Below are 25,507 nucleotides of genomic sequence, written 5' to 3' on the forward strand. Positions count from 1 at the left end.
TGGAATGTTCACCTGATCTTGTGCATAAAGCAAACACACTACAATTCATTATCATTCGTTTACATGGAAGGTTACGTTAAACCTAAATAAGTACACATCGATCTATATAAATCGAACCTTGCCAAACCGAAGCATGACACTTATCTAACCAAAGCACAATACTTATTATGGATAATAAGTATTTTTTTGTTTCAAGCTTCGTGCCCACTCACCATGGTCTTCACCTAGGGGTGGTCAAAATTAAATTATTGAAATAATTCATTGGGTTTTAAAATTGAATTTTATTAATTTGTGCCATTTAATTGGTTTCCAAATTCTGTTAAATTATATTATAGTAAAAAGGCTAATACAAAGCACTAGTATAATATAATTTAACAGAGTTTGGAAACCAAGAAATTTTCTTACGAGTAAGAGCATTTCTTCGGTAAGTACTATGTAGCACGAATTGCATCTTTTTAGTTTGGGTTTTTAACTTTTAGTGTGAAACGGTGTATGAGGTGGGTCGTGTATGCATGGCTATATGCTTAGAAAATTGGTAGCAATGTATGTAATTACCTGAACTATTTGTTTTGGTAGAACTTGGACTTATATTAATCCAACATTTTAATTACCACGGACCTGCCTTCACCACTCCACATTTCGTTTTAATTTCTGCCAACTTCTGATAATAAATTGGCCTTCTATTTGATTTTTATGTGTGTGTTTTTCCCTATAGAAGGCTTGTACAACTTGATGTCGTTACCTATCGCTTACGGTCGAATCTGGTCTTGCTGCGCATATTGTTGCATGTTTTCATGAAGAGGGCCTTGCTTATTTGCTTAACTTCTACACGACAATGTCGTTTCTAATATGTACTACGTAGTAGACGGAAGACTGTTCACACCCACGAGCTCACATGAAAACGCCTACCCATAAAAGCCAAGCATCGAACCAAGAGATAGAGAGGAGGTCAAAGAATGAGTCGATGCAGAACGAGAATCAACAGGATAGTCTTAGAAGTATTGTCAGGATTGCAAACGATTCCGCAGCAGCCGAACTATAGACTAAATATGCATCCTTCTGCTGCCTGTTGCACTTGAAGTCTACGTCATCTGCTTAAATTGTTTTGATCTGTGCCGTTGGCGCCTTGTATCCCGCTCCCATAGCCGTGTACACAGTTCCGTTCGAGTTGCCTCCGTAAACATTCTCCGCCGGCGGAGGATTTCTCATCAGTTCCGCTCGGTACGCGTGCGAACGCTGAATAGCCACGTATGTGACGAAGAGCTGCACGCCGAAGGACAACGTGCCAAAGATGATGACGCCCCAAGCCCAAGCGTCAAAATTCTTCCACTCACTCACAAGGATGAACAACACCACAGCCGAGATGGCCTGTAGCAGCAGCATGAAGCAGTTGCCGAAGTAGTACTATAACAACGTTTCGTTAGTACAATATCTAGAAAATCCCAGATTAAGCCACTTGACACGTACGAACTGGATGAAGCTGACTTTGCTCTGGATGACGGGCTGGACGGAGCCGTAGTAGCCCATAGCAGCCACGATAACGCCGAAGAGGCCCGACCACCACACGGTGTACGTGAAGAAGAAAGACACAAGCGTCACGCCGAGTTGTAGCAACGCGATGGCATTGCACGGGTCGCGGTTCTCGTACAGGAATCCGAACTGGTCGTTACGCTCTAGATCTGCCATCTCTGCTGCGTTGGAGAAGACTTGAGCTGCGTGGGCGTGGACAGAAGAGAGGTGTGTATCTAGCTGGCGTTCGAGTAGGAAGGTGTTGAACAGGTCGCTCGTGCCACGGAGAAGAAGGAATGACTCGCTTCCACCGGGTGGATCCGTCGCGACGTTTCGAAGAAGATATCGACCGTAAAAATTGTAAAATTTAATATTGACTCTCACAGTATTCAACTTTTCCACAAAAATAATAAAAGTCACGCTACCAACAACTTCTACTGGTTACGTCAATTTTTTTGTGCATGGAATTTTACTAGTATTACTTGTTCGACTTGTCCTCCATGATCTAAGTGGTACGACAGCGTGCATTAGTACGTCTACCAGTGTCTACATCAATACAAATGAAAAAAAAAACAGCTTACCTTGTTGATCTTTTCGAGGTCGTTCGCAAGTTTGCTGCTTTGCTTTTGCTTTTTCCGACGTGCCTTTTCCTCGGGGTCAACATCCTTTTGGGTCGTGAGTCCTGCAGCTTTGCGGCGTCTAACAGTTTCCTCATCCTCATCGTCGCTATCTCCACCTAATGCAGCGATACCCTGGTACTCCGCGTAGTCATCTGCTTCGTCAATCATCTTGGCCTCCTTCTCTTTCCGTTCCTTTTCACGCTCGATCTTCTTCTGCGTCTTCACTGCCTTCTGTAACGTTTCTTTCCATGCTCGCTCTGCGTCCTCCTCTTTCTTTCGAGCTGCTTCCTCCTTTTCAGTGATCGAAGCACTCAAATTCGTGAAATAACCAGCCTTTTTAACCGCTTCTTTCTTTGATATATCAGCGGATACATCGTCCGTACGCTTGTCTATGGGGACGTACTCGCCCACATCAGGGAAGATATCTTCGTCTTCGTCAACTGCAGCAACGTCAGCCTCAACCATCGCTACGTCTGCATCAGCCTGCTCTTCAACATTCTTCTCATCACGACGGTAATGATCTGCTTTCTTCTTCTTTCGCATCTTCTTATTGCTCTTCTTGCTGTTCATCAACTCTGCCACTCGGTCAATGAGTGTCTCGTCTACAATGCCACTAACCACTTCATCTGGCTCTGGACAGTCTTCTTTGCTCCGTTGTACACTCACAGGGATACTCTCGATCTCAGTAGGCGATAGATTAAATGTGTAGTACATTCTGCCCGGTAAAAACAGCTCCGACTTGACCGACGTCGTGATTTCCGGCGTGCTCTGACATGCTTGAAAGTAGACCAGCCTCCCCATTCGTGTTTTAAAAGTAATCTTACCATCTTGCGGCCTCGTTCTCTCCACTTTATCAGCGGTATTTTCGCTCGCCACTTCCTGCTTCGCAGCCAGAAGCTTCTGCTTCTCGCGTTTCAATTGAGCAAGTAGCGCGAAGTCCAGCCCTTTGACTAGATGCGTGTGTTCCATGTCTCCGCCTAGGAACTTGCTCTGCTCCGTGTCTAAGTGTTTGTATTCTTCTGCATCGATCATGTCTCCAGTGTCACCTCTGCGTCGCTCGGCTGCTCGGTCTCGATACTGACTTTTTGGTCGAGGATCGGGATCAGCGGCGTCTAAAGCCGTTGCATTCTTTGGTTTCTTACTCTTTTTCTTCGCTTTCTTCACTGACAGTTTCTTAATATCGGCGAGGTCCGCATCAGACAAGTTGCGCTTGCCTCCGTAGCTTCTTTTGTCTCCGCTGACCTCGCGAGTAGCCAGCATCTGCCGGAAGTCATCTTGGTTCATGATGTTCTGCAATGAGGACACGATATTCATTATGCAAGGTGTACATCAATTTTAACAGTATTGCGCTGGTATCACTCAATTGGTAGAAAACTTTTGCTCTTTTCAGCCAATGGGTTTCCTTGAATCTATCCATTGGTTGAGAACGCCTGCACCGGACTCTTAAAAGTGAGTGGTGGGTGCGGCATCCCTGACATACAAAGAACAAGTGATTATAGTCCTCACCCCGTTTTATGCTACAAATTAGCGACCCAGCACCGACAGCCTTGGAAACGTTGTCTGCCACTCCAGCAGCATCATTTTTGCCTGGTCTACTAACTCCAGTTTTCTACGTCAAGGTGCGTCCCCCTTGTTAATGGGCTTCCTATCCATGCCAGCTCTCTCTAGATACAGGACAGATCGGAGTCGATTTCTCCATATCCAGCGAGAGGAGCGCCACTTGGAATCACCCACAAACTAACCATATCCTTTTATTTGCCAATAGAAACATGGCTGACGCTATTACTCTCGCGCGTGAACGCCTCGCGGCCAAGTTCGGTGACGTCCGTACGGGCGGCAAGGGCACGGTGCGCCGAAAGCGCAAAGCCGCCCACAAGACGGCCACGGCCGACGACAAGAAGCTGGGCGCGACCCTGAAGAAGCTGGGCGTGACCCCCATCCCCGGCGTGGAGGAGGTGAACCTCTTCAAGGCTGACGGCCAGGTCATCCACTTCCAGAGCCCCAAGGTGCAGGCCTCGATCGCCTCCAACACGTACGCCGTGTCGGGCTTCAACCAGACCAAGTCGCTGCAGGAGCTGCTGCCGGGCATTATCAACCAGCTGGGCCCGGACAACCTCGCTAACCTCAAGCAGATCGCCGAGTCGTACACGGCCGCCCAGAAGGCCGCCAAGGCCGCTTCGGCCGCCGCTGCTGACGATGACGACGACGAGGTGCCCGACCTTGTGGACAACTTCGAGGACGTTAGCCAGCAGGATTAAGAGAAACGCGAGGAGACGGTCTGTAGCTACAGAGGGGCTCACAGGGACGCGACGTGTTGGAGGCCACTTTATCGCCCGCCTTTGATGTCCTATAGGTTTCGCATCAGGGAGCGTAATTTCTTAAGAGAATCCCAGTACAACTAGTACGCCAGGCATAACATCGGAGCAGTGGAAGAACTGCGCGTGGCTGTGTTTTATTATTGCGTCTGTAAGAGGATATTTGCTATGATGACAGGTTTTAAACACAAAGAATACGGTGGATATATCCTTCCATTCAGCAGTTGAGTTAGCCCTATATCCGCTGCTAGAATGTGTAGCTGTCTCCACCGCCTTAACTACGCGCCTAAGTTACTCCTTGAGGGTCACAATGGCCTTCTTCCAGTCCTTCTCCTTGTACACGTATCGCCCACGGAATGCGCGTTTAAACTTGCCTGTTGATAGTAACAACACACAGCCTGTTAATAAACGAATAATAGCACTCGTTGCTGCTAAACGCACCTTCGTAGTTCATGGTGTTGACCTTAGCCACTGGAAGGTCGTAAACCTTGGTCAGATACTCCTTGATCTCGTGCTTGGTGTAGTGCGGCTCTACGCGGAAGACGTACTGGTTGTCACGCAGCCGTGTGCGTGCGTTCTTGCCCATGAAGGTCACCGCCATGTTGGGGAACTTGACGCGATTCCACACCATCTTGCCTTACGCTGCCTGGAAGTCTCAAGTCTGGCGCAGTTAATGAGCATGTGGCTCACAGACGCTTCTTTTCAACCAATCACGTATGTAAATGCATATTTTCAGCGAATAATATCAGATTTTTTAATTTAGACCAATGGGAAGGATTATTTTAATTGCCACTTCACGACTTTAGCAGTCCCAACATGGCGCGTGCGGGCAAGTGCTTCGAGTGCGTGCTGCAGGGGGAAGTGGTGAGTCTACATACACACCAAGAGCAATACTATGCTTACGAGACATCGGAGAATATGGTGCCTAATCTTTATGGCGATTGATTGCGTATTGTGGGCGATATCATCCTTAGAACTTCAAGCACTTCCCGTCATTCGTCGAACGCCTCAGTGGGCTTTGCGACGAAAGCGTCGTCAAGGTAACCACGCACCAACCACGGTATTATACCAGACCCTTACGTATTAAGTTCCGGTACTAAATCGTTGCAGGAGGACATCGCGTATAAGGAGTACGTCTACAACTTCGATGACAAGTGTCCGCAGTACATCCACGGTGTTCCACACTACGAGGTTCGCGCACGTCACGTGTTTTCTGGATCTACCACATTCCAGGGAGAAGCTGTCGAAATGCCATCCGACGGAGGACAGAAATGGTAAGCTAAAAACGTTAAAATCATTGCTACATAGAGGTAGAATTCTTACGCTGTATTACCAGGGAACTACGATACATCGGAAGATGGGAGCGCAAGAAGATGTCGGAGCATGTAGGAAGCGCTCCATTAGGTGTTCCGTTCCGCAGCCAGATCGCTGTATCCGTCGGTCAGAACGTTCGTTCGTTCCTCAATACGCTTGGTTTCCGGTACGACGAATATCTTACTTTTAGACACTGTATGAAGCTAATATTTACAAATTGTTGTCACTGCCAATAGCCACAGCTACAGGTACATGCGTCTTGGTACGCGATGGCAGTTTCCGAACGGTATTACCGTTGAAGCTACACGCATGAAGGCGGTAAGTTGTCCTTGTATCCGACCATACGGCTGTATCTTTGCTAATATCTGTTGCTATAGTTGAAAAACGAAGATGAAAAGGATGAATATCGTCTTGTAGATCTGGAAAATCTCCGTGTTGAAGCTCTACTTGTCGAGATTTTTGCACTCACGACGGACGAGAAGATCGACGAGGCCTCGCAGAAGATTCGCCGCTTTGCAGTAGACCTGGACCCGTACTTCATTGAACGCCCATCCGAAGGCAAGGAGATCCTACACAGCACAGCCACGCTGGCTGCTGAAGTGCGCCGCAAACGTCCGCGCCCATAGACAGGGTGTCAAATGTGCGAGGGATACTGTCAATCTGAACTGCATTATTGGCGATAATGCTAAAAATAAGAAATGAGAGGTTATCATGTGACAGCGACATCACTCCTCTAATTGCAGTCACAAGCGAAGCCTTGTTGCTTGACAGCTCTGTATTGCGGGGGTTGGGACAGACGGATGATCTCGGGTGTAGCCATCTCATCTTTGGGTTTGTTAACTTCGTTGTTCTTGTCTTTCTCCTTGCCATTGCGATGGTCTTTAACCATACGATCAATCAGACACTGGAAGGCATCGCCAATACGCTCGCCGCTCTTAGCCGAAGCTCTGAACCACTCCACGATGTTGTTCTTGTCGACGCATTTCTGCATGTTAACGCCGAGATCTAATGCACCCATGGGATCCATCAACAAGTCGCTCTTGTTGGCGACCATGACGACTGGGATCTCTGCGCCTTCGTTCAAGTCTTTGCAGCACGTGTCGATCTCGTTCTTCCAGTTCACGACCGCGTCGATCGTGTTCGCTCGCGTAATATCGCACACGATCACGGCTCCTCTGGCCTCGCGAAAGTATCCGCGTGTAAACTTAGCGAAGCGATCTTGTCCTGCAATATCCCACAGCTGCAAGCTGATGGTCAATTGGTCGTCATATTCGATGATCTTCTCCACAAAATCCGCTCCGATGGTACTTACGTACTCCTCATTAAACTCATCTTGAGTGAATCTTCGTATGGTGCTGGTCTTTCCGCAGCGGGCGTTGCCTACAATGAGGACTTTCATGATGATCGTTTCTGATTCACTATCAGTCGATGAATCAGAGCTCTCGTCTTCAGAGCCACTGCTCGATCCGCTTGAGTACTGGGCCAACATCTCCTCGATCTCCTCTTTAGTTGGAGCTGGAGCGTTCTCAAGCTCTTCGAGTTGCTGTTGTACCTCCTCAAGACTCAGTGAGGCAGTCACTGGTCGTGACAGACCGTTACGACTGACCATTGGGCGAGAAGAACTCGTAGGAGCACTCTGGACACTGTGAGTGTCATCTGTCTCTTCAAGATCAGTCAGTCTTGGAGACTCGTTCCCGATGCTGCTGCTGCTGCGATGCTGTTGGATAATTCGCGCCGAGTGTTTGGAGAACATGGCAGCCACGTCATATTCGCTCATGACTGTGTCTGAATTCACGTGAGTTCTCGGCGAGAAGAGATAGAGTGCACTGGGACAACTGGAGACAGGTCCGTCTGGTTTGGGCCCCGTTAGGAAAAGCTCTTCAACATCAGGGCTCACGTAGATTTGTTGTTATTTCTACCAATCACATACACAGTTGAGCTTATTGGTTGAAATGTCCACTCGGTGGATTTCTACCAATCATCGAATCAGCGTTTTAGATTGTTAAAATTACATAAATGGTGTATACATGCTGTATACATTCCCAAGAATAACCACAATGGCACCAACAGCGAAGGAGGCGCTGCTGGCACTTCAGCTCACTTGTCGGGGCGATGCGGCGCGTGAGAGCACTCTTCGCGACTGGGTAAAGTTCGTCGAAGGCCGCAACGAGGTTTCTCTTCTGCAATCTCTTCCTAAAACGCCCACGGGCGCTGCTATCGACTGGCTCAAGTTGTACGAAGAAGTAGTGGCTCGTGGGGGGTTCACTATAGTCTCTCAGCGTCAACAATGGCCCGAAATTCTGGGTCCAAACGGGCTTAACATCAAAGGACTCATGCCTTACCAGTTAGCAGCCCACTACGACCGCTACTTGCGAGCATTCGAGGAGAAACAGCTCTTCGGACGAGACCTCCCACCTTCCGAGACCACTATGAATGTACTGCCGAGCAAGCGCCGCGCTCAAGAAGAAACAGACGGTGACACAGCCCCCGTGGCCACAACACAGGATCTTCAGGATGCACAGGGCGGTATGGGCGGAACCCCATTGCCTCGAGCTAACAAGAGGTTCAAAGCTCAACGAGAGCTCCAGACGCACCTTGGAACGCTGCATAACATCGTGCTGGCATTAGACTCAGATATCCCAGAGCAAGTGCTGTCAGCACTTAATCTGCTGACTGTATTATCCTACGGAGACGGAGCGGAGGAGCATCAGAACACGGCGACATCGAATGCCAACGCTACGGCGAATGAGAACGAGCTATTGGTGGATAATGTGCCGGGTCTATTGGACGCTTTGTATCGCCAGTTAGTGTCGTGCAAATTGCTGCCAGATGAGCAGGAAATGCAGCAACAGTCTGCACGACGCAGATTATTGAATCTCGCAGTAGATGACGGCGAGCGTGAACTGCTGGACTCCAAGGCTCTGCTTGTTTTAAACATTTTACGCAACTTGGCAATCATCGGTGCGAACGAGAAGCCGATCGCTGCACACGACGAGTTGTGCGTGTTCTTCATTATGGCGTTACGTTATGTGAACACTAGTGACGCCCGGAACTCTCGTACTGGTCGGTCACGAGCTGCTGTGGACATCGGTGACCATGTGTTGGATACATTGTGCGCCATCTCGAAGCGTATCGACTTTTTGGCGCTTCATCCGCCAGCTACACTTGAAGTGTGGCATCCACAGTACCAACTAACCTCCCAACTATGGAAAAAGGAACGCGTTCTGCCCTTGGAATGTCTACTCCGTGAGCTACGTCGCATCCTGGTGGACCGAGAACTCAAGCAACAGCGTCGATCTATCGTACTTCGAGCCTGTGAACTACTCACGAATGTATGTCGAGATGTAGCCATTAAGAAGTTCCTGTCTTCCAGTCAAGCTCTTCAAGATCCAGCGTTACTTGACCGTGTGGTGGCGTTGCTCGGCTGTTCACGACAGGAGTTTCTACCGCGTGGATCGAAGCATAAAACGCAACAAAGTCACGAATTTCCGACTGAAGCAGACTATGACATGGACGCAGAGTCCGACTCGGAAGATGATATGACCGATGGAGATGATAATAGCAGGTGGCCTGCACCCTGGGAGAATGACGGACTGCCGTCAGGTGTGGGTATGGGCGTCGTATACGTGAGTCCAGAGGGTGTGCGTCACACTACGTCGTCACCTCATGTCGGTGGGGCGCATGCAGCCTCAGTGGCGTTCGACGAAGGGAACCAACTGGATCATGAGATGCGTGACGCTGCATTGGAAGTTCTCTTCCGTCTTTCTGACTATGATGATGATTCAAAACTCCGGGTGGCTCAACATCCAAGATGCATGCGTCGATTGGCAGGCTCGCTCCTTTCGTGTGTTGGAAGGGTGAGTTTTTTTTTTCCTTTTTTTTATTATTTTTTTGTTTCTTATTTTGTGTGTTTATCATTGTAGCCGGAAGCCGCTCGGATTATCGTCGCTACGCTGTGTAACCTGTCGATGAACCGCGCTACGTTCCCGTACTTCTTGCCTATTGAGAAGGATCTGATCCTCGTCGCGTGCTCAGATGTCAGTGTGTCTGATATTCTTAACAACGTAGTTGCCGATGTGTACGGAATGCACTCGTTGTAACAGTCTGCAATAAAACACGAATTTCCATTGACAAGGACCCGATTGATTCTGTTTCTTACCAAAACAAAGTCTGTTGTCTATGTTTTTATCAGACTCTTCTTCTTTTAAAAGCCCAGACCCACAAGCCACTTGCGGATGTCGCTAGCGTGGTCGCCCACGACCTCCAAGCGGCCCGGACGCACGATCACCTCCTTGCCTTGACACACCTTGGACATCTCGTCACGCAGCTCCTGCTCGTCGCCCTTGTAGCGGCGCAGGATAGTCAGCACGCGCGTGCGGCCGTTTCTAAAGTCCCTGTACACTGGAAGCTGCAGGCCCACAGCTGTACGCTTCACGTGGAACGGCAGGCCAGGCAGCGGCGCCTCTGGGGCTGGGGACCAGCCATTGAAGCTCACCTTCTCCGGAACATACGTCGGTTCGTACTTGAGCGGCGGCACGACCACCTCCTCCTGAGGCTGGCGCTGCAGTGCACGAAGGTTGGCCGGGTGGCGTGTCTTGCGGCGGATCTGGCGGTTGCTGGCCACGCGCTCTACGGCGTTGGCACTCGCGATCACTCGACGCTGGAACATGCTTGACGACCGGAGCTGTTGGCAATGATAGCCGCTCGATTGGTTGGTGATTGAATATTTTTTATTGGATAAAAACGTTTGAATTATTAGACGATTTGATTGGTAGTTATTTAAAAACAAAATGCAAATCGATTTGGTAGCTTCTCTCAGTACACCTACATTCGTCTGTAGTCATAATACAGTACATAGATCATTGTGACCGTCAAGTCCCGAGCAAAAAAGCAGATTGATTAATTGTCTCTTGCTGTTTCCTATGTGGTTGTAAGAGTTCAACCTTTGTTACCGAAGTACGGACGTATTCAAACCTGCTCATCAGCCGTGCGTCCGCGTGGTGGGTCGGGGATTTCTAGCGGGCCTTTCACTGGGATATGGACATCAAACTTGTCCTCTGCACACGCGCCCATGGCGACAATAGCAACGACGACGAGTGTGAAGGATTTGGTGAGCTTGAGCATCTTGAAGCTTGACCTGCTTCGGGTGTTGGTGCGGCGGCAAATTGAGTAGTGGAGAGCGCAAAGTCAATAAACGGACGATCGTTCGAGTCCATAAACGGAAACACCCTTGTTGCTTGTCTGCAACTTGGCTTGGCGATACCATGTTGTTTACCCAAGCAGCCGAGGAGCAGATAACTCTCTTCGGATCGTCACATGTGGATTGATCATAAAACAATAGAAGGAATCCTAGTGTAAACAATATGGCATCCACGGCGTCGATGCCATATTGTGTACACAAGGACTCCTTCTAACGAGCTCATCAAGTGTGCACGCAGATTTCGAGTGTGAGTTTCCACAGAAACAGGTTTCGATCGAGGATAATAAGCTTTGATATCCCTGTGATCAACATCGCCTCTATCGAGAAATAAAAGGAACGCGATGGTAACAATTCACTGTACATTCGTTTTAAATTGTAGAGCAAAGCAAAAAAAAAAGATTGTTATTCGTTGCGTCTGCTGATAAACAATTTGGTAAAGGGCATTCGCTTCATCGTCCAATTCAATTTCGCTTTGCATCAGAGAACAGTATGGGAAGAATTTACGTACCTTAGTACGAGCTTGGCTCCAATAAACAACATGGCATTTCCTCGATAAAGTAAGTGAACGAATCAAACGATCGTCCATATCACAACGCAATTTGCCGCCGCGTTAATATTCAATCAAGTCAAGCCTTCAATATGCTCAAGCTCACCAAGCTCATCGCTCTCGTTGTTGCTGTCGTTGCCCTGAGCGCAGTTGCAGCGGATGATAGCCCGAGAATGTCCAACACGTTACCGCCGCCAGAGGCTCCCGAGGCCAGTGAATTTGTTTGAGCAAGTCTGTTCTCCCTGGGACTTTAACGTTTACAGCAAACAAATACAACGCATGTAGGACGTTCACATCGCTTTTTTATTATGACTGCGAGTTTAAAACTGTAGCAATCTATTGCTTGGATACGCCGTACTCGGCGCGGTAGGTACGGATGACCGGCAGGTACGAAGCGTTGTCATCCGATTCTGCGTCCACGGTCTCAAGGTAACCCACGAGGTTGTCGAGAGTGGCAATACTGATCACTGGGATACCGAAGCTCTCCCTCACCTGGTCAATAGCAGAGCGGGTGTCCTCGATCGAAACCTTCTCCTGACGGTCCAGCGAGATACAAACACCCGAGACCTGCGCGTTCGTCTTCTCCAAGATCCCGAAAGCCTCACGAATAGCAGTGCCAGCCGTGATCACGTCGTCAATAATCAGCACCCTATTCAAGAAAAAAACACAATAAATAAAAATCACGTAAAAAAAAAACTAAAAAAAAAACCATTGCAACTTACTTTTTGCCAGTCATATCGGCACCGACGAGTACGCCTCCCTCGCCATGATCCTTGGCCTCCTTGCGGTTATACGCGAAGGGAATGTCCACGCCGTACATGTCAGCGTACGCGATGGCCACAGCAGCCGCCAGTGTGATGCCCTTGTAGGCCGGACCGAACAGCACATCGAACTCCACTCCGCTATCCTATAAATTACAATAAAAAAAACATTAGTATCTTCATAGATTTCATCACTGTATCCAACGTACATGGATCGCCTGTGCGTAGAACTTGCCGAGCTGACCGAGTGCACGACCAGTGCGGAACAACCCGGCGTTGAAGAAGTAGGGGCTTTTACGGCCCGATTTTAGCGTAAAGTCACCGAACTTAAGCACACCGAACGACAGTGCGAACTTAATGAACTCGTTGGCACTCGACTTGGCTACAATGGTCGATGTAGCCACTTTCGTCTTGCGAACAGCGTTGATGGCGTCACGCAGAGACTCGGCCGCTTCCTTGGGGTTGGCGGCCTTGGAGATACCACGCGATACAGGCACGAGCAGACCCAGGCCGTCGGCTGACAGACCGGCCGTCACGGCCTCCTCCAGATTGCCACCCTGGGCGCCGATACCAGGCGCCAGGATCCACAGATTGGGCGTCACAGCGCGCACACGACGCAGCGCTTCAACGTCCGTGGCGCCCACTACGAGACCGACGTTGTCCTCGGAGTTCCACTGCTCGCACTTGGCTGCCACCTCCTCGAACAGCGCACGCGAGCCCACGGGCAGCGTCTGGAAGTCGTTCGCGCTAGGATTCGACGTCTTACACAGCACAAAGCAGCCGCGTTCAGGGTGACCGCGTACGAACGGGTCGATGGAGTCTGCGCCCATGTATGGGGCCAGTGTGATGGCGTGCGCCTCGAGTTTGTCAAAGGCGGAGACGGCGTACGCAGCGGCTGTGGTGCTGATGTCACCACGCTTGGCGTCTAGAAGGACGGGGATGCCAGCGGGGATAGCCTTGATGACGGCGTGGAGCGCGGTGATACCCTCGGCACCGAAAGCCTCGAAGAAAGCCGAGTTGGGTTTGTAGGCGGCCGCGACGTGGTGCGTCTGCTCGATGATGTTGAGGCAGAAGGTCTGCGCCGCAGCGGCGGTGGCCTCAGGGAGTTCAGCTACGTGAGGGTCAAGACCCACACACAAGAGCGAGTCCACGGCGGCTACGCGGTCGCGTAGAGAGCTGAAGAAGCTGGCAGGCATAGTGATCTACTGCGTCGGTGTCCGATTCTAAAGTGACGGCTTGGCTGGCGAGCACATCTGCAGTGAGGTGGATGTGGATTGGCTGAAAATATACTTTATGAGTTTGGATTGGACAAAATACAAGTCAAAGTTGAGAGTACCACTGCGAATTAAACACGGCGAGCAACATGCAATGGAGACGCGAGGCGATCGCGTGAGTCAGCTTGAATGGCGGGGAGGCTGGAACGAGGGCAGGATGGGGCTGTTGATTGAGACACTGTAAGTCATCACGACACGCGTGACAACAAGCTACAGTCTTTGAGTGACGAGGATAGAGCTTCAGAAGCGAACGCTACGACAAGATCTGTACTAACACACCACAGGCGATCAGTCTTTTTAGCATAACCACCTAAAATTTCATGCTAACATGTTCGCAACAGTTAAAGCAGTTTGACAAGCTTTCTCTGAAAATGCTACATGAACATGGCAGTCAAATATCTCGCACATTATCATTCCTCGAGAACTTCCCATTGCGCTTGTGCTTCTATCACTTCTTCTCCTATATCTCCATATCGCCAAAACACTTGCAATTACACTTGGTATCCGCGCTTCTGTGCTCCCGCTAGTCGATCGACAACCTCGCTGATCACCGGCAGGTTGAGCACATTACCGATCACAGGCGTCTGGCGCAGGAATGCCACAGCCACAGGGAAGAAGGAGCCAAACAGGTTGAGAAATCCGAAACTCTGGATAATCATACCGATCACCGGGTAGCGCAGCATGACCAGCAGAATGCCGCCCAAGAAGCACACGATGCCGCGCCATCGCTCCTTGCGCGTGAAGAAGCGCACCGTGCGCGAGAGACCAATGGTGAGCGCCACACCGCTCAGGAACAGCACGTCGCCAAGTGCCAGCATGGCTGCGTCGAAGATCATGAGCACGCCCAGCATCAGGAACGCGAAGCCCAAGCCGAGCAGCAGTGTGCCAATTTTGCGATTATCATCCAGCATGTTTAAGTCTTGATTTCTGCGCCTACAGCACGGTTTCAGGCGGGGTTTTCAGCGGTACTGGTGCTCAAATGCGTCCTCTTCTTCGTCGTCCAGCGGAAAGGGATAATGGAATTGCCCAGGAGAAGCTACCAACCGTGCCTTGACGCGAAAGTAAACGCACTTCTCAGCTTGTTAGCTTTGAAATGGAGGGAGGAACCGCCGTGTAGCAATAGGATTGGGTAATATTGAAATAGCAAAATAGCTGGATGTGATTGGTTGAGTATTAACCAATCGTGTGACTGTTCGTTTTCCTGCGGTTTCACTTCAGTTCCCATGTCAACTGATCCCAAACTGATTCACTTGATATGCGTCAAAGATCGCCTCGTCCTCTTGGATGAGCAACGTGAATAACTTGGCATAATGATGATGTTTGTTCAATGCGCTGCTAGGCGTGCTAAATAGTCTACAGCTTGTTCGAGTCGCGGTCGTTTCCCACTTCAAAAAATGCCGCTCACTCAGCTTCAAGCACTGCTCGCTCAACGTTGAAGCTGGACACGACGGCGAGGAAGACTGGGACGGGCTGGTCGACAAGGGGCTGGGAGGGCATTGCACGCGAAGGTCATCGATGTCCTCGTGGCCAAGCCATCCATCCCCAGCACCCGCTGATATGATCGTCTTCCCGCTTAATTTTAAGGCGGATTTCCGCTAATATTCTCCAGAGGACGAGGACGACGATGCCGTCGGTGATGCGGTTGCTACAGCTTCTTGTGGGTTCGTCTGCTGCTCCTCTTCGTCCTGACTCTCGTCAGTAGACGTATCTTCACCACTGCCGTCCGCAGGCAGCAAGTGCGACATCCGCTTGGCCTTCGCCGTTAGGTATCCTTGGCTGAACTCGCCGCCCTTGATCACCACGGGCAGTCGTCCCTCGACTGTGATGCCAAGTTGACTCAGTAATCGGATCTTGCGTGGGTTGTTGGTCAGCAGTCGAATAGACTGGACGCCCAAGTCCTTGAGAATCGCTGGCACAGGCTCATACGAACGATAGTCGTCCTTGAAGCCCAATACGCGGTTGGCGTCCACCGTATCGAGACCGCGTTCCTGCATGGAGTAGGCCATGATCTTGTTGGCCAAACCGATACCACGACCCTCCTGTGGCATGTAGATGACCACGCCGCCGTGCTGCTTGGTGTACGCTTTGGCGTAGTCCAACTGCTCCCTGCAGTCGCATTTTAGTGAGCCGAACACTTCCGACGTGAAGCACTGGTCGTGCACGCGAACTGGTACGTTGCGCTTGCCGCGTACGTCTCCGGTGATCATGGCGATGGGCTCGCTCTCGCGCAGTGAGCCAACGGAGCGGTAGGCGCGTACGCGGAACATGCCGCCATCCGTGGGCAACGCTGTCTCGGCCACGAACGTCGTGGTGACCTGGTCGCCTAGACACGTGAGGCCGGGGGCGTCGGCGTCCAGAACCGGCACGTGCTTGAAGGACTGCGCGATGTCCACCACGGGCTTCTGGGGCTTCTGTAGCTGCGTCATGGGTGCCGTGTCTATTGATCTATACGTACAGGACTCCCAACGAGGTGAGAGACAGCGTGATGGTCTCGTCGCGCTTAGCCGTCTGACTCTGAGCACCTTATGGCCTGGCGGACTGATTGGGGAGTGAGCAGGACGACACGCAATCACTCGACTTGGCACGTTGGGTCCGAAGGGAGCCTGTGGAACTTGATATTTTTGAGATACGATGCATCGAATGATGAAGGCGAATAACAGATGACAGGTGCTTTCTTACGGAAAAAATGCTGGTGTTTGGCCGCTGTCCACGGGAGAGCAGAGCAGCGCGTTTAGCTACGGTATCGAAATTGTTGACGAGCTACTGCGACGTATTCGATGGTCCATTGCATTATCCACTGCTAAGCTTCGGACAACGAAGTTCGAGCGATTTTGTGGCGCTGCCTCGACGGTTTCTTGACCTTTCAGTATTAATAAGCACTCCACACCAGTCGTGTAGCTGCACCGAGCTAAATATGGCTATCTCGCCGCTTGACTGGCACAAGTGCCATTTGTTGGCAACATGGCAGCATACAGCACTGTTTGCGATCAGTGCGAGGAGGCATAATGTTTGCCAGGTCACCGCTGCTAATCTTGTGGTTCGTAGGGGTCTTCTATTCGGAGCACGATGATGACGCATAGCATTTTGCTGAGGTCGACACTTGTAGTCTCCAATCGATGATTGGCTGAAAGGCAAGTACCGACAAAATCGGAGTAGTTTAGATGATCTTTGACTCACAAAATCGATTTTATATACCCCCATTCTGGCAATTTTTGTTTTCGTAATCGTATAGGTTGACGCACCAAGCAGACAGGAGTGATGGTTGTGCAAGTTGCCGCCGTTGCAGACGAATGAACCAATGGTGTTTCAAACGCACGTTGGAAATGAGCCACTCTTAAAGAAAAAAAAAGTGTTACCTTTCGAGTACCAAATTTATCTTATTTTATCGCAATTGGGAAGTGGAGGAAGTTGACAATGAAACGATTGCTTCAACGCTAGAGCATCAGATACGATTTGGTTAAGAACAACCACAGATCGAGGGCTGAAGCTGTACAGGAGGCGATGCCGCTAGACGATCTTATACCGATCGGTGGCGCCTCTAAAGGCAGTTCTGGTCCCAAGAAGAGCGGAGGAAACGATCTCACAAGTGGCCTGATCTCGATTTCTGGAGCTCGCGACAATGTGGACGTCGATATGTCCGACTTCGACGTAGGCGATCTGTTGGGTGACGACTCGAGTAAGAAAAAGTCGAAATCGTCTTCGAAGGACAAGAGCGACGACAAGAAAAAACACAAATCCAAAGACAAGGATAAAGCTAAAAGTTCCAGTAGCAGCAAGAAGAAGAGCAAGTCCAAGTCGAAGAAAAACGCCTTCGACGACGATGACTTTGGCGACGATACTGACAACTGGACGTCTTCGACGAAGAACTGGGATAGCACTGCCGAGCTGGAAATGGCTGCCGCTGCTGCTGCAAGACGGAAGAACGGTGGGAAGATTGGGGGTGGATTGGATGATGAATTCGCCAAAATGCTTGGCGGCGATATTGGTGGTACAGATATTGGAACTACTGAGTCTCCACCGCTGTCACCGGAACCATTCGGAAAAAGAGACGACGGGAATGATGATACGTTTGGGATATCAGGGTATACTCCAACAGTTCGTGGATCCAATAAGTCTCGTGAGGTTGAAGTACCTCCCACTTTTGATGCAAATGAATCTGCCAAACCAAGTGATGGCATCTCTGCGTCGTTCTTTCAAGATGATACAAAAGGTAACATGAATTCGACGTCACTGTCTTCAATGTTGGGTACATCAACTGATCGTCGAGGTGGAACTCGAGGCAGAAGGCAAGTAGGTGGCGCTGATTCGGACCCTTTTGGTGTAGGGACCTCGGCTACGACATCCACCTCAAATTTTGACTCGCTCTTTGGAGGGCCTAGCAGTAGGAGAGGTGGTTTTGACGATCCGTTCGCCAAACCTACACGAGATTCATCAGATGACATCGATACAAGACAGAGTGTAAAAGAACACGTTGAAGAAAGGAAAGCAAGTCAAGTTCAAGCTGATCCTTCTCCTCTACCTACCCAGCGTTTGTCAGCAAAAGACGATCTCCTGGCAGATTTATTTCCATCAGAGCCACGCAGTAGTGCTCGAGGAGGTCGTCGTCAGCAAGAATCTTCGCTCTTAAAGAATGAAGAAACAGTTGATGAAAAGAAAACGAAAGTGGAGTTACCGTCTGACCCTGTATCAACGATTCTACCCGTATCTGCAGATCCAGGAAAGCAGCAAAATGACCTCTTGGCCGAGCTTTTCTTAACCCCTACCAACAACGCAGTATACGATAAACCGAAGGAAAAAGAAGAGGAACCGAAGAAATCTGCATCTGTGGAGACAAAGCCATCGACACCCCCCACTGAACTGACTCCGCCGAAGAAAGAGGAGTCATTCGTTGACTCTGTACTACCTGAAAGTTCAAAATCCGACGTTGCTAGCGCTAGAGACAGCTTACTTATGGACTTGTTAGGGGGCCTATCGCCTCCTAAGCCAAGAGAACCTGTATCGTCACGACGTCGCAGTCGCGGCACTAACAGCAACGACAGCTCGCCCAACAAGGAAATGACCAAAGTAGAAGATCCGTTTAAGAGCTCTTTGCCACCCTCCCCACTTCAATCACAACCTCTGGCTTCAGTCCCGGAGATATTGGTAGAAACATCACCACCTCTAACAAGTGAAAGACCGACAACTCCACCATCACCAGGACGTATTCGAACTTTGACAACCGGCAAAGGTGCGCTCGAAAGTAACTTCGAACAGTCGAAAGACAATCTTCTAGAGGAAATTTTGCCATTCTCGCCGGCTGCCTCTGCCCACAGCAGCCCGCATCGACGCAACTCGTACTCTCAATCTTTTGATGTAGAAGACAGTATCGCTGAAGTCGCGGAAGAGCCGATACATGAAGAGGAAGAGCAGAAAGCTCAAGTACAAGAAGAACCATCAACACCAGAGCCAATTGTCATAAAATCATAACCAGCGGAGATTAAGCAAGAAGCGAAGACGTTTAAGCAGAAGCCAAATCGACTTCAAGTTGGTAAAAACGACGAAATCCAAGAAATGAAAGTGGTTTGCAACTGTGATGAACGCGAAAAAAAACTAACAGCAACATTCGAAATCGAGCGCGCTGCATTGCAACAACAACTCGCTGAACTCCAACAACAGTTGGAAACTCAAACAACGTCCAACAGTCAACTGACGCAACAACTAACCCAGCAACTGGAGGAACGAGAAACGTTTGCTAACCAACTATCGCATCAACTGGAAGAGCGACAAGCATTAGTTAACCAACTATCGCAGCAACTTGAAGCGCGTGTAGCAGCTAACACTCAACTTACTCAACAACTCGCAGCAACTGAACGTGATAAACTTCAAGCCGATCAGCTCATTTTAAGCTGTAAAGAGGACGCTGCAAACCATCAACATCGAGTTGAGCTCTTAGAAACCGAGATACGAGCGCTACGTGAAGAGTTATCCCGCTCGAAACGAGCCGTACAGGATGCAGAGTTGACGCTAGCTCGGAAAATGGCCGAACAGGACGAAGCCGACCAGTTAGAGCGCCACCGAGAGAAGCGCGCGCTTGAGGCTCTTAGTGCGCAGATGCAACGTGCATTAGCTCGGCTCACTATTTCGCATCAAGTACAAGAGGAAGGCTTAGGACTTGATAATTCCGCAGCACGTGTCGCTGCAGAAGATGAGGCTCGGCTTCGAGTGATCGCCTCGTTGGAGGGCAGTTCAAAGCGTGCAGCTCAACACGCGGAACAGGAGCGACTGAAGCTCGCAGAGTTGCTGAGAGAACTCGAGGCTGGAGCACGTAACGCTCGACAAGGAGCTCTAGAGGATAAGGAGCGTCTACGACAAGAACAGCAGCGTCTAGACGCACTTAGTGCTCATCTCCAGGCTCAAACTGCCGCGTTGAGGGACCAAGAGGCTACACACGCTACGTATATGGTGAAGCAACTAGCTGAGGCTCGCGAGGATGCTCGAGTATATGAAGCACGTTTAGTAACCAGAAGAACGCAATTGGAACGCGACGAACGTGCTTTATATGAAGCTAGAGCGGAGTTCGCAGCCTTCCGCGAACAAACTGCGTTAGAGATTGAACATGAGCACGAGGAGCTTCGAGCGTCGCGCTTAGCGCTTGAAGACGCGTGGCGAGAGCTTCGTGCTGACCGTGAGGATCTAGAAACAGAGCTTGCTAGTCACGAAGAGGAATTTCAAGCGCTTGAGAACATGCGGCAACAAGTTCAAGACGCAGAAGCGCGTCTTGCTGAACGCACGCAAGAGGTTGTAGCACTAGCGGAGAAACTCGACGCTGGGACGCGTGAGTTATTGGAACGCGAGCAACTTGTGGCTCAACAGGCCGCGATGGTGCAAGATACTGACACGTCGTTTGTCAGTCGAGAACGGTCACTCGAACGCGGGAGAAAAGAAATGGAAGCTCGAGAACAAAGGTTGCATGCTCAGATTCGACAGCTTGACACTGCACGAGGGAGACTTACACAGCAAAGAAGAGAGCAGCAACAGCTTTTGGCGGCTGCTAGAAGGCAGTCTACAGTGCAACAACCAGCGAGACCTGCTGTTGACAACAATAAACTATGGAGACTCAGCAACTTCACGATGGAACATCGTAGCAATAACTTCGGTTCATCTTCAGTCGTGGACAATCCGAAAGAGAAAGCGTGGCCAGAACCTCACATGGAAGAGGACCCGTCCGGGTTATCGCCAGCATTGAGAAAACAAGTTGAGGCTAATTGGAAACGTCGAAATCAACTGGGTGGTCAACGTCGACAACGTTCAGGCTTAACGTTTGATGTTGATAACTTTGCAGCCAACGTATATCCGTCCAGCTGGTTCAAAGACGTCAATTATACCAGCAAAAGTAGCATCGCTGATAGTGCTGCAAAGGCCACTAGAATCAATACCCAGCAACAACTCGCTGATCAAAGCCTGGATCCATTCAAAGCACCCAAATACCAGAAATCAACCTCCGCAACGACGTCTCAGACCGGGATCCAACGTTTACACTCAGCCAGAGCATCAAACCAACCACCACCATCGACAACTAGGACGTTCCAGCCGACACTGCGCGTCAACCTTTAAGCAAAAAATGATCTGTATTGATTGTCACGGCATGACTAAACGTTTTCTAACAGTCTAGGCGCGGCAGTTCTCAATGTTGAAGATCATGATGTCGGTGGCGCCCACGTCGTGGAGCTGGTCCATGACGTCGGACACGTCCTTGACTTCGACCATAGCAGACACGGCGTATCCGCCACCCACAAGTCCGTTTACCGTCGGGGAGCGACGTCCCGGGGTGATCTTGGTGGCTGCGTCCAGTTTCTCCTTGTCCACATTGTACGTCACCATCCTGTACTTAGTGGCCGTGATGTAGCCCAGGATGCGCTGGTGCACCTTGTGCACCAGGTCCTTGCGCGCTGACTGCGGGTTGGCAATCAGCACCGCCTGCGTCTTAAGAATAGTGGAGATGAGCTCCAGACCTGCGGCCTTCATGGTCGTGCCCGTCTCCACTAGGTCCACGATACCATCAGCCAATCCCAGTGAGCAAGCGGCCTCCACCGACCCGGAGACGTACTTAATCTTAGTGGGACCTGTAGCCTCGGTCTCGAACTGCTTAAAGTACTCGCGCGTGACCTCCGGGAAGGACGTGACGATGCGCTTACCCGCTAGCAGCTCGGGTGATGCGATGGCGTCCTTAACAGGCGTCTGCACGCCCAGCGAGCACTTACCGAAGCCCAGAGGCAGCAGCTCATCCACCTTGGTGCGGCTCTCAGCGATGATATCCTGGCCTGTAATACCCAGGTCCAGGTTACCCTCGCCCACGTACGTGGCGATGTCCGAGGCCGGAAGGAACACGAGCGTGACAGGCAGACTAGAGCACAGCGCAATGTCCACGCGGTTGGGGCGGTGGTAGTCCAGACCCGCGCCCTTTAGCAACTTAAGGATCTTGTCATGCAGACGGCCCTTCTTGGGCACGGCGAACAGCAGGCGCTCGTCCGATTTCTTGGGCACGGGGGCAGGAGGCATGGCCGACATGTTGATGTTGATGCACCGATGGGTCGAATGGCAAAGTGACGGTTGGCAGTTGACGTTGAATGGCAAACTTGTTAGAATTGATGTGTTTTTAACCCAATAGTGAAAGTAAAAGGAAAATTTTGACTGCGTTTGCGCTATCGCGTTAAGAACCACGAGCTTTTTCTGCGAACCTAAGACGAACTTAGAGGGATAGATCATCATGGACGAGGGCGAGTTCCTGCGTCTGTTGGAGCGATACCCCGTGGTGCGCAAGAAGACGCACTGCCGCGTGCAATGGAATGACATGGTATGCGAACGTCTTGAGCTTTATATCCCGCTTGTAGACGCGGAATTACGGCGTTCTAGGCCTCAGTACATGCTTCGTACGAGTATTTAACATTTGTTCGCATTCTGTCACTTAGTACGATGACGAGCCGGCCACGCAGCCCGCGAGCTCCGGCATCTTCATCCCCGCCGGCCAGGAGAGCGACATCAAACCCACAGACTCCGTGGAGGAGGCGCTGGAGAAGTTCCTGGCGCCGTATTTCCCATCCAACGAGACGGCCAAGATCCAGCAACAGCTCGAGAAGGTGATGCCGCTGCTTTAGAAAGCCATGTACACTATTGACGCGACACTAACGGGTTTCTGTTGTCGTGGTAACCAGGCGCAGCGAGATTTCGTTTCGAGTTTGTGTCTTGAGGATGTAAACGACCTGTGCGCACAGTTCGTCGCGACTCAATAGAAGCGATACAGAAGAGCTGTGACTAAAGAGCATGGCAAATACGGTCTATATTATCTGTGGACACGCGTGTGACCTTTTGCATTATGCGTGTATCTGCTGGGAGAGCTGGTGTCGCTACGTAACAAGAAATTTTGGAGTGAGCACTGGTGTGAATGCTATAGGAAGATAGGCGACTCTACCTGAAGGAAATTGCGACTCTGGGCAGGATCGAGGAACGGCGATGTGCTCCAGGAGATAACGAGCGTACGCAGCTCGTCCGTGGACGTCTCGAACGAGATAAGTTGCAACAGTGCTTCCTGCAATTGACCATAAGGCAGCGAACTCCATCAGCAACACAGCTACACGCAACAGCTATGACAAACCATACTACAAAACACTGCAACGTACGATGTGCTGGTACTCGGCTTCGAACGTCGCCAGCTCCTGACTCATCATCTGAAGGTAGTCTACAGGCCTCAGCTCTATGGCGACAATTTGCTGTTCGTCTTCACCACCCACAGCCAGTACTATCAACACAAGACACAGTCAGATCAATATCCTAGTCTCTACTTACTGGATCTACTCACCGATGCCTCGCGCTTCAGCCTGCAGCGTGTACATCTCCTCTAGCAGCACCTCGAAGCTTCCTGAAAGCTCCTGTACCTGCTGGTACAGATCCTCAGCTAGCCACGGATCCATCTCCGCATTGCCAGCGAGTCCAGCAAGCACCACACTATCTTTCTTTCCCTTCTCCTGCACTGTATCAATTGTAGCTGCCGCTTGAGCTTCTCGAACGGCCAGCAGCGCCGACTGGAACCCTTCGATCAGTGCGATTCCCTCGCGTTCTCGGCCATACCAGGCCGTACCTTTCTCCTGCATAGCAGTAAAGAGTCTTGCAATCCTCTTTAGCCCATTATTTCCACCATCCGACGTCTGGTTCGCGTCCACAGCGCCTTCAATGCTTGCCGTCTTCTTGCTCTTCTTCTTAGCCATCGAAGTCTCAATTATGCACAAAAAATTATTGTCGTTAAGTACGTCTTAAGTACGCATACGTGGCAAAGTTCATCAACGAAGATGCGAGTGCTACGCGTGACGTTCCTATGGGCGCTGCTGCTCTTAATCACCCTTACTACCTCTGTCTACGCTGCCGAGGATGCGCCCAAGACACCAGAGCCCACATCCAGCGCCAATCCGCGCGACAATGACCCTGTAATCCAGGAGATCCGTGGACTGCGGAATGCCGGCATGAAGCTCAACGACGCGAAGGACTTCAAAGGCTCCATTGAGAAGCTTCGCGGGGCCATTACATTACTACACGACCGAGTGTTTGGTGAAGGACGCCACGCTGTCACAGACCCCAGCGACATCTCGCAGGACGCGGCGCTCTACGCCCAGATCCTCAACGACTACGGCACGGTGCTTATCCGTGCCAAGCAGTACGACGAAGCCATTGAGGTGCTCGAGGATTCTGTGGCGATGGTAGAGAAGATTTACGGTGACAGCCATCCGTCGCTCGGTCTGTCGCTGCGTAGCTTGGCGGACGCGTATATGGCTAAGGAAGAGTACAAGACGGCCATTAAAAAGTACAAAACCCTCCGCAAACATGTCAAAAAGGGGCTCGGAGCGACTCACGAAGCGTACATTGAGGCTTCGATGAGGATTGCGGAGGGATACAAGAAGTTGGGGAATAAAAAGAAAAACCTAAAGGTGCTTAAGGACACTGTGAAGGCCCAAGGAGGAGAGATCAATGGATTGACGACGGGTATCGCTGAGCTCTACATGGAGCTGTCGACGGCGCATGTGGCCATGGGCGAGATTGATGACGCTCTGAGAGCTGCAGAAACCGCCAGTGCCATCTTCCTGCAACGCGATGGAGAGGATACGCTATCGTATGCGTTCAGTTTGAACGCTCTGGCTGGCGTCAAGATGCGGCAGAAGAAGGTGGATGAGGCCATTAAACTGCTGGAGCATGCCCACCGCATCGCTGTTCAGATCTACGGAGAGAACGACGCGATTACTCAAGCTAGTGCAAAGACCCTTCGAGAGGTGAAGGAGTACAAGCTGGACTTGCAAGCGCAGAAGGACGAGCTTTAGAGTAGGAAGTGGAGGAGAGGAGGCCAAATTTACACAAGATATTGATTGGAAAATGTGGAGGAGACATTTTGGATCACCCTACTCGCACAATATGTTGATTAAATCGGAGGAGGTCAATCACTTACCTAGTTAATTTTTTTGCAATCAGAACGGTTTCCTCTTGAGAAAAGACCTTAACTTAAACTAAAAGTTAATTTTGATCTTATCTCCTCAACACCTTGGCGCCAAATTTCCACTAAAGCTTTCCGTTTATGTGGAACCCGTCAATATATTTTTTTAAATGAATTTCTAGAAGGTGACATCAATTGATATCGGAGGGTAAGCTGCAATCAAACGAAATATATACTTGAAACGGAACCTAACAAAAATGAATTACTTATCATACTAATTACAACCAAGTTGAGATGGAGGCTGTGTATTTTGGAACAGAGGCTTAAAAAAAAAAACTGAACGTAGAGTCACAAGTTTTCCCATGCCCCCACATCAACCACATTGCTACGCAGATCATAGTGAAAAGGCATAGTGGCCATGCAAAGTGGGCAGGATATTCATATCAAACACTGTCACTATAACTAGATCGTCTGCGACTTACACTGGGAATACATGTTCTTAGAACTTTTAATCA

General features: G+C 50.2%; 17 protein-coding genes across 20 annotated transcripts; 7 read left to right on the forward strand and 10 right to left on the reverse strand.

Moving 5' to 3' along the window:
* Positions 1–969: 969 nt before the first annotated feature.
* On the reverse strand, positions 970–1,881 carry PPTG_01698 (hypothetical protein). The gene is made up of 2 exons (XM_008895082.1): positions 1,468–1,881; positions 970–1,404 (listed from the first exon to the last, which is right to left on the reverse strand). Exons 1-2 carry the CDS (start codon positions 1,684–1,686, stop codon positions 1,096–1,098), a joined length of 528 nt encoding a protein of 175 aa, XP_008893330.1. The 5' UTR covers positions 1,687–1,881; the 3' UTR covers positions 970–1,095.
* On the reverse strand, positions 1,856–3,430 carry PPTG_01699 (hypothetical protein). The gene is made up of 2 exons (XM_008895083.1): positions 2,091–3,430; positions 1,856–2,014 (listed from the first exon to the last, which is right to left on the reverse strand). The coding sequence occupies exons 1-2, from the start codon at positions 3,411–3,413 to the stop codon at positions 1,988–1,990; spliced, it is 1,350 nt and encodes a 449-aa protein (XP_008893331.1). The 5' UTR covers positions 3,414–3,430; the 3' UTR covers positions 1,856–1,987.
* A 147-nt stretch (positions 3,431–3,577) lies between these two features.
* Positions 3,578–4,689, forward strand: PPTG_01700 (hypothetical protein). The gene is made up of 2 exons (XM_008895084.1): positions 3,578–3,748; positions 3,895–4,689. The coding sequence occupies exon 2, from the start codon at positions 3,899–3,901 to the stop codon at positions 4,385–4,387; it is 489 nt and encodes a 162-aa protein (XP_008893332.1). The 5' UTR covers positions 3,578–3,748; positions 3,895–3,898; the 3' UTR covers positions 4,388–4,689.
* PPTG_01701 (hypothetical protein) lies at positions 4,537–5,150 on the reverse strand. Its single transcript, XM_008895085.1, has 2 exons — positions 4,886–5,150; positions 4,537–4,818 (listed from the first exon to the last, which is right to left on the reverse strand). The coding sequence occupies exons 1-2, from the start codon at positions 5,073–5,075 to the stop codon at positions 4,736–4,738; spliced, it is 273 nt and encodes a 90-aa protein (XP_008893333.1). The 5' UTR covers positions 5,076–5,150; the 3' UTR covers positions 4,537–4,735.
* An 85-nt stretch (positions 5,151–5,235) lies between these two features.
* Positions 5,236–6,598, forward strand: PPTG_01702 (hypothetical protein). The gene is made up of 6 exons (XM_008895086.1): positions 5,236–5,308; positions 5,419–5,484; positions 5,555–5,718; positions 5,781–5,924; positions 5,995–6,076; positions 6,136–6,598. The coding sequence occupies exons 1-6, from the start codon at positions 5,261–5,263 to the stop codon at positions 6,382–6,384; spliced, it is 753 nt and encodes a 250-aa protein (XP_008893334.1). The 5' UTR covers positions 5,236–5,260; the 3' UTR covers positions 6,385–6,598.
* Positions 6,037–7,649, reverse strand: PPTG_01703 (hypothetical protein). Its single transcript, XM_008895087.1, has one exon. It carries the CDS (start codon positions 7,533–7,535, stop codon positions 6,492–6,494), a length of 1,044 nt encoding a protein of 347 aa, XP_008893335.1. The 5' UTR covers positions 7,536–7,649; the 3' UTR covers positions 6,037–6,491.
* A 134-nt stretch (positions 7,650–7,783) lies between these two features.
* Positions 7,784–9,900, forward strand: PPTG_01704 (hypothetical protein; the record flags this gene model as incomplete). Its single annotated transcript, XM_008895088.1, has 2 exons — positions 7,784–9,615; positions 9,682–9,900. Coding segments are annotated over 2 exons (2,009 nt in total), but the record flags the coding sequence as incomplete, so codon positions are not given.
* Positions 9,733–10,480, reverse strand: PPTG_01705 (hypothetical protein). Its single transcript, XM_008895089.1, has one exon. The coding sequence runs from the start codon at positions 10,425–10,427 to the stop codon at positions 9,963–9,965; it is 465 nt and encodes a 154-aa protein (XP_008893337.1). The 5' UTR covers positions 10,428–10,480; the 3' UTR covers positions 9,733–9,962.
* Positions 10,481–11,785: 1,305 nt separating this feature from the next.
* Positions 11,786–13,515, reverse strand: PPTG_01706. 2 transcript variants are annotated; one of them, XM_008895090.1, is made up of 3 exons: positions 12,476–13,515; positions 12,228–12,412; positions 11,786–12,154 (listed from the first exon to the last, which is right to left on the reverse strand). In XM_008895090.1, the coding sequence occupies exons 1-3, from the start codon at positions 13,460–13,462 to the stop codon at positions 11,842–11,844; spliced, it is 1,485 nt and encodes a 494-aa protein (XP_008893338.1). In that variant the 5' UTR covers positions 13,463–13,515; the 3' UTR covers positions 11,786–11,841. The 2 variants fall into 2 exon arrangements, with proteins under 2 accessions (XP_008893338.1, XP_008893339.1); XM_008895091.1 differs by having other exon boundaries at positions 11,786–12,412.
* A 516-nt stretch (positions 13,516–14,031) lies between these two features.
* Positions 14,032–14,451, reverse strand: PPTG_01707 (hypothetical protein; the record flags this gene model as incomplete). The annotated part of the gene is made up of 1 exon (XM_008895092.1): positions 14,032–14,451. The coding sequence occupies one exon, from the start codon at positions 14,449–14,451 to the stop codon at positions 14,032–14,034; it is 420 nt and encodes a 139-aa protein (XP_008893340.1).
* Positions 14,452–15,135: 684 nt separating this feature from the next.
* PPTG_01708 (GTP cyclohydrolase II) lies at positions 15,136–15,966 on the reverse strand (the record flags this gene model as incomplete). Its single annotated transcript, XM_008895093.1, has 1 exon — positions 15,136–15,966. One exon carries the CDS (start codon positions 15,964–15,966, stop codon positions 15,136–15,138), a length of 831 nt encoding a protein of 276 aa, XP_008893341.1.
* A 1,075-nt stretch (positions 15,967–17,041) lies between these two features.
* On the forward strand, positions 17,042–19,006 carry PPTG_01709 (hypothetical protein; the record flags this gene model as incomplete). The annotated part of the gene is made up of 1 exon (XM_008895094.1): positions 17,042–19,006. The coding sequence occupies one exon, from the start codon at positions 17,042–17,044 to the stop codon at positions 19,004–19,006; it is 1,965 nt and encodes a 654-aa protein (XP_008893342.1).
* Positions 19,007–19,090: 84 nt separating this feature from the next.
* On the forward strand, positions 19,091–21,177 carry PPTG_01710 (hypothetical protein; the record flags this gene model as incomplete). Its single annotated transcript, XM_008895095.1, has 1 exon — positions 19,091–21,177. One exon carries the CDS (start codon positions 19,091–19,093, stop codon positions 21,131–21,133), a length of 2,043 nt encoding a protein of 680 aa, XP_008893343.1. The 3' UTR covers positions 21,134–21,177.
* Positions 20,967–22,181, reverse strand: PPTG_01711 (ATP phosphoribosyltransferase). The gene has a single exon (XM_008895096.1). The coding sequence runs from the start codon at positions 22,085–22,087 to the stop codon at positions 21,188–21,190; it is 900 nt and encodes a 299-aa protein (XP_008893344.1). The 5' UTR covers positions 22,088–22,181; the 3' UTR covers positions 20,967–21,187.
* A 70-nt stretch (positions 22,182–22,251) lies between these two features.
* On the forward strand, positions 22,252–23,197 carry PPTG_01712 (hypothetical protein). Its single transcript, XM_008895097.1, has 3 exons — positions 22,252–22,373; positions 22,489–22,656; positions 22,732–23,197. The coding sequence occupies exons 1-3, from the start codon at positions 22,287–22,289 to the stop codon at positions 22,807–22,809; spliced, it is 333 nt and encodes a 110-aa protein (XP_008893345.1). The 5' UTR covers positions 22,252–22,286; the 3' UTR covers positions 22,810–23,197.
* PPTG_01713 (hypothetical protein) lies at positions 22,836–24,057 on the reverse strand. 3 transcript variants are annotated; one of them, XM_008895098.1, is made up of 4 exons: positions 23,376–24,057; positions 23,197–23,315; positions 22,989–23,105; positions 22,836–22,923 (listed from the first exon to the last, which is right to left on the reverse strand). In XM_008895098.1, exons 1-4 carry the CDS (start codon positions 23,779–23,781, stop codon positions 22,891–22,893), a joined length of 675 nt encoding a protein of 224 aa, XP_008893346.1. In that variant the 5' UTR covers positions 23,782–24,057; the 3' UTR covers positions 22,836–22,890. The 3 variants fall into 3 exon arrangements, with proteins under 3 accessions (XP_008893346.1, XP_008893347.1, XP_008893348.1); XM_008895099.1 differs by having other exon boundaries at positions 22,836–23,105; XM_008895100.1 differs by lacking the exons at positions 22,836–22,923; positions 22,989–23,105 and having other exon boundaries at positions 23,106–23,315.
* PPTG_01714 (hypothetical protein) lies at positions 23,820–25,078 on the forward strand. Its single transcript, XM_008895101.1, has one exon. It carries the CDS (start codon positions 23,863–23,865, stop codon positions 24,880–24,882), a length of 1,020 nt encoding a protein of 339 aa, XP_008893349.1. The 5' UTR covers positions 23,820–23,862; the 3' UTR covers positions 24,883–25,078.
* The last annotated feature ends 429 nt before the right edge of the window (positions 25,079–25,507 follow it).

Source organism: Phytophthora parasitica (genome assembly GCF_000247585.1).
Source record: "Phytophthora parasitica INRA-310 unplaced genomic scaffold supercont2.3, whole genome shotgun sequence".
NCBI classification, from domain to species: domain Eukaryota; phylum Oomycota; class Peronosporomycetes; order Peronosporales; family Peronosporaceae; genus Phytophthora; species Phytophthora nicotianae.

Excerpts from the sequence above, each read along its gene's own strand:
- PPTG_01698 (XM_008895082.1), bottom strand. The coding sequence starts at position 1,686 with ATGGCAGATCTAGAGCGTAACGACCAGTTCGGATTCCTGTACGAGAAC. Across the intron at positions 1,405-1,467 it reads AAGTCAGCTTCATCCAGTTC|TACTACTTCGGCAACTGCTT; the intron begins GTACGTGTCAAG and ends ACGTTGTTATAG.
- PPTG_01699 (XM_008895083.1), bottom strand. The coding sequence starts at position 3,413 with ATGAACCAAGATGACTTCCGGCAGATGCTGGCTACTCGCGAGGTCAGC. Across the intron at positions 2,015-2,090 it reads ACCTCGAAAAGATCAACAAG|ATCATGGAGGACAAGTCGAA; the intron begins GTAAGCTGTTTT and ends CGTACCACTTAG.
- PPTG_01700 (XM_008895084.1), top strand. The coding sequence starts at position 3,899 with ATGGCTGACGCTATTACTCTCGCGCGTGAACGCCTCGCGGCCAAGTTC.
- PPTG_01701 (XM_008895085.1), bottom strand. The coding sequence starts at position 5,075 with ATGGTGTGGAATCGCGTCAAGTTCCCCAACATGGCGGTGACCTTCATG. Across the intron at positions 4,819-4,885 it reads CAACACCATGAACTACGAAG|GCAAGTTTAAACGCGCATTC; the intron begins GTGCGTTTAGCA and ends TACTATCAACAG.
- PPTG_01702 (XM_008895086.1), top strand. The coding sequence starts at position 5,261 with ATGGCGCGTGCGGGCAAGTGCTTCGAGTGCGTGCTGCAGGGGGAAGTG. Across the intron at positions 5,719-5,780 it reads TCCGACGGAGGACAGAAATG|GGAACTACGATACATCGGAA; the intron begins GTAAGCTAAAAA and ends CTGTATTACCAG. Across the intron at positions 5,925-5,994 it reads CTCAATACGCTTGGTTTCCG|CCACAGCTACAGGTACATGC; the intron begins GTACGACGAATA and ends CACTGCCAATAG.
- PPTG_01703 (XM_008895087.1), bottom strand. The coding sequence starts at position 7,535 with ATGAGCGAATATGACGTGGCTGCCATGTTCTCCAAACACTCGGCGCGA.
- PPTG_01705 (XM_008895089.1), bottom strand. The coding sequence starts at position 10,427 with ATGTTCCAGCGTCGAGTGATCGCGAGTGCCAACGCCGTAGAGCGCGTG.
- PPTG_01706 (XM_008895090.1), bottom strand. The coding sequence starts at position 13,462 with ATGCCTGCCAGCTTCTTCAGCTCTCTACGCGACCGCGTAGCCGCCGTG. Across the intron at positions 12,413-12,475 it reads TCTACGCACAGGCGATCCAT|GATAGCGGAGTGGAGTTCGA; the intron begins GTACGTTGGATA and ends TGTAATTTATAG. Across the intron at positions 12,155-12,227 it reads GCCGATATGACTGGCAAAAA|GGTGCTGATTATTGACGACG; the intron begins GTAAGTTGCAAT and ends TTTCTTGAATAG.
- PPTG_01711 (XM_008895096.1), bottom strand. The coding sequence starts at position 22,087 with ATGTCGGCCATGCCTCCTGCCCCCGTGCCCAAGAAATCGGACGAGCGC.
- PPTG_01712 (XM_008895097.1), top strand. The coding sequence starts at position 22,287 with ATGGACGAGGGCGAGTTCCTGCGTCTGTTGGAGCGATACCCCGTGGTG. Across the intron at positions 22,374-22,488 it reads GCGTGCAATGGAATGACATG|TACGATGACGAGCCGGCCAC; the intron begins GTATGCGAACGT and ends TCTGTCACTTAG. Across the intron at positions 22,657-22,731 it reads TCCAGCAACAGCTCGAGAAG|GCGCAGCGAGATTTCGTTTC; the intron begins GTGATGCCGCTG and ends CGTGGTAACCAG.
- PPTG_01713 (XM_008895098.1), bottom strand. The coding sequence starts at position 23,781 with ATGGCTAAGAAGAAGAGCAAGAAGACGGCAAGCATTGAAGGCGCTGTG. Across the intron at positions 23,316-23,375 it reads GGCTGAAGCGCGAGGCATCG|TACTGGCTGTGGGTGGTGAA; the intron begins GTGAGTAGATCC and ends TTGTGTTGATAG. Across the intron at positions 22,924-22,988 it reads AGAGTCGCAATTTCCTTCAG|CGACACCAGCTCTCCCAGCA; the intron begins GTAGAGTCGCCT and ends CTTGTTACGTAG.
- PPTG_01714 (XM_008895101.1), top strand. The coding sequence starts at position 23,863 with ATGCGAGTGCTACGCGTGACGTTCCTATGGGCGCTGCTGCTCTTAATC.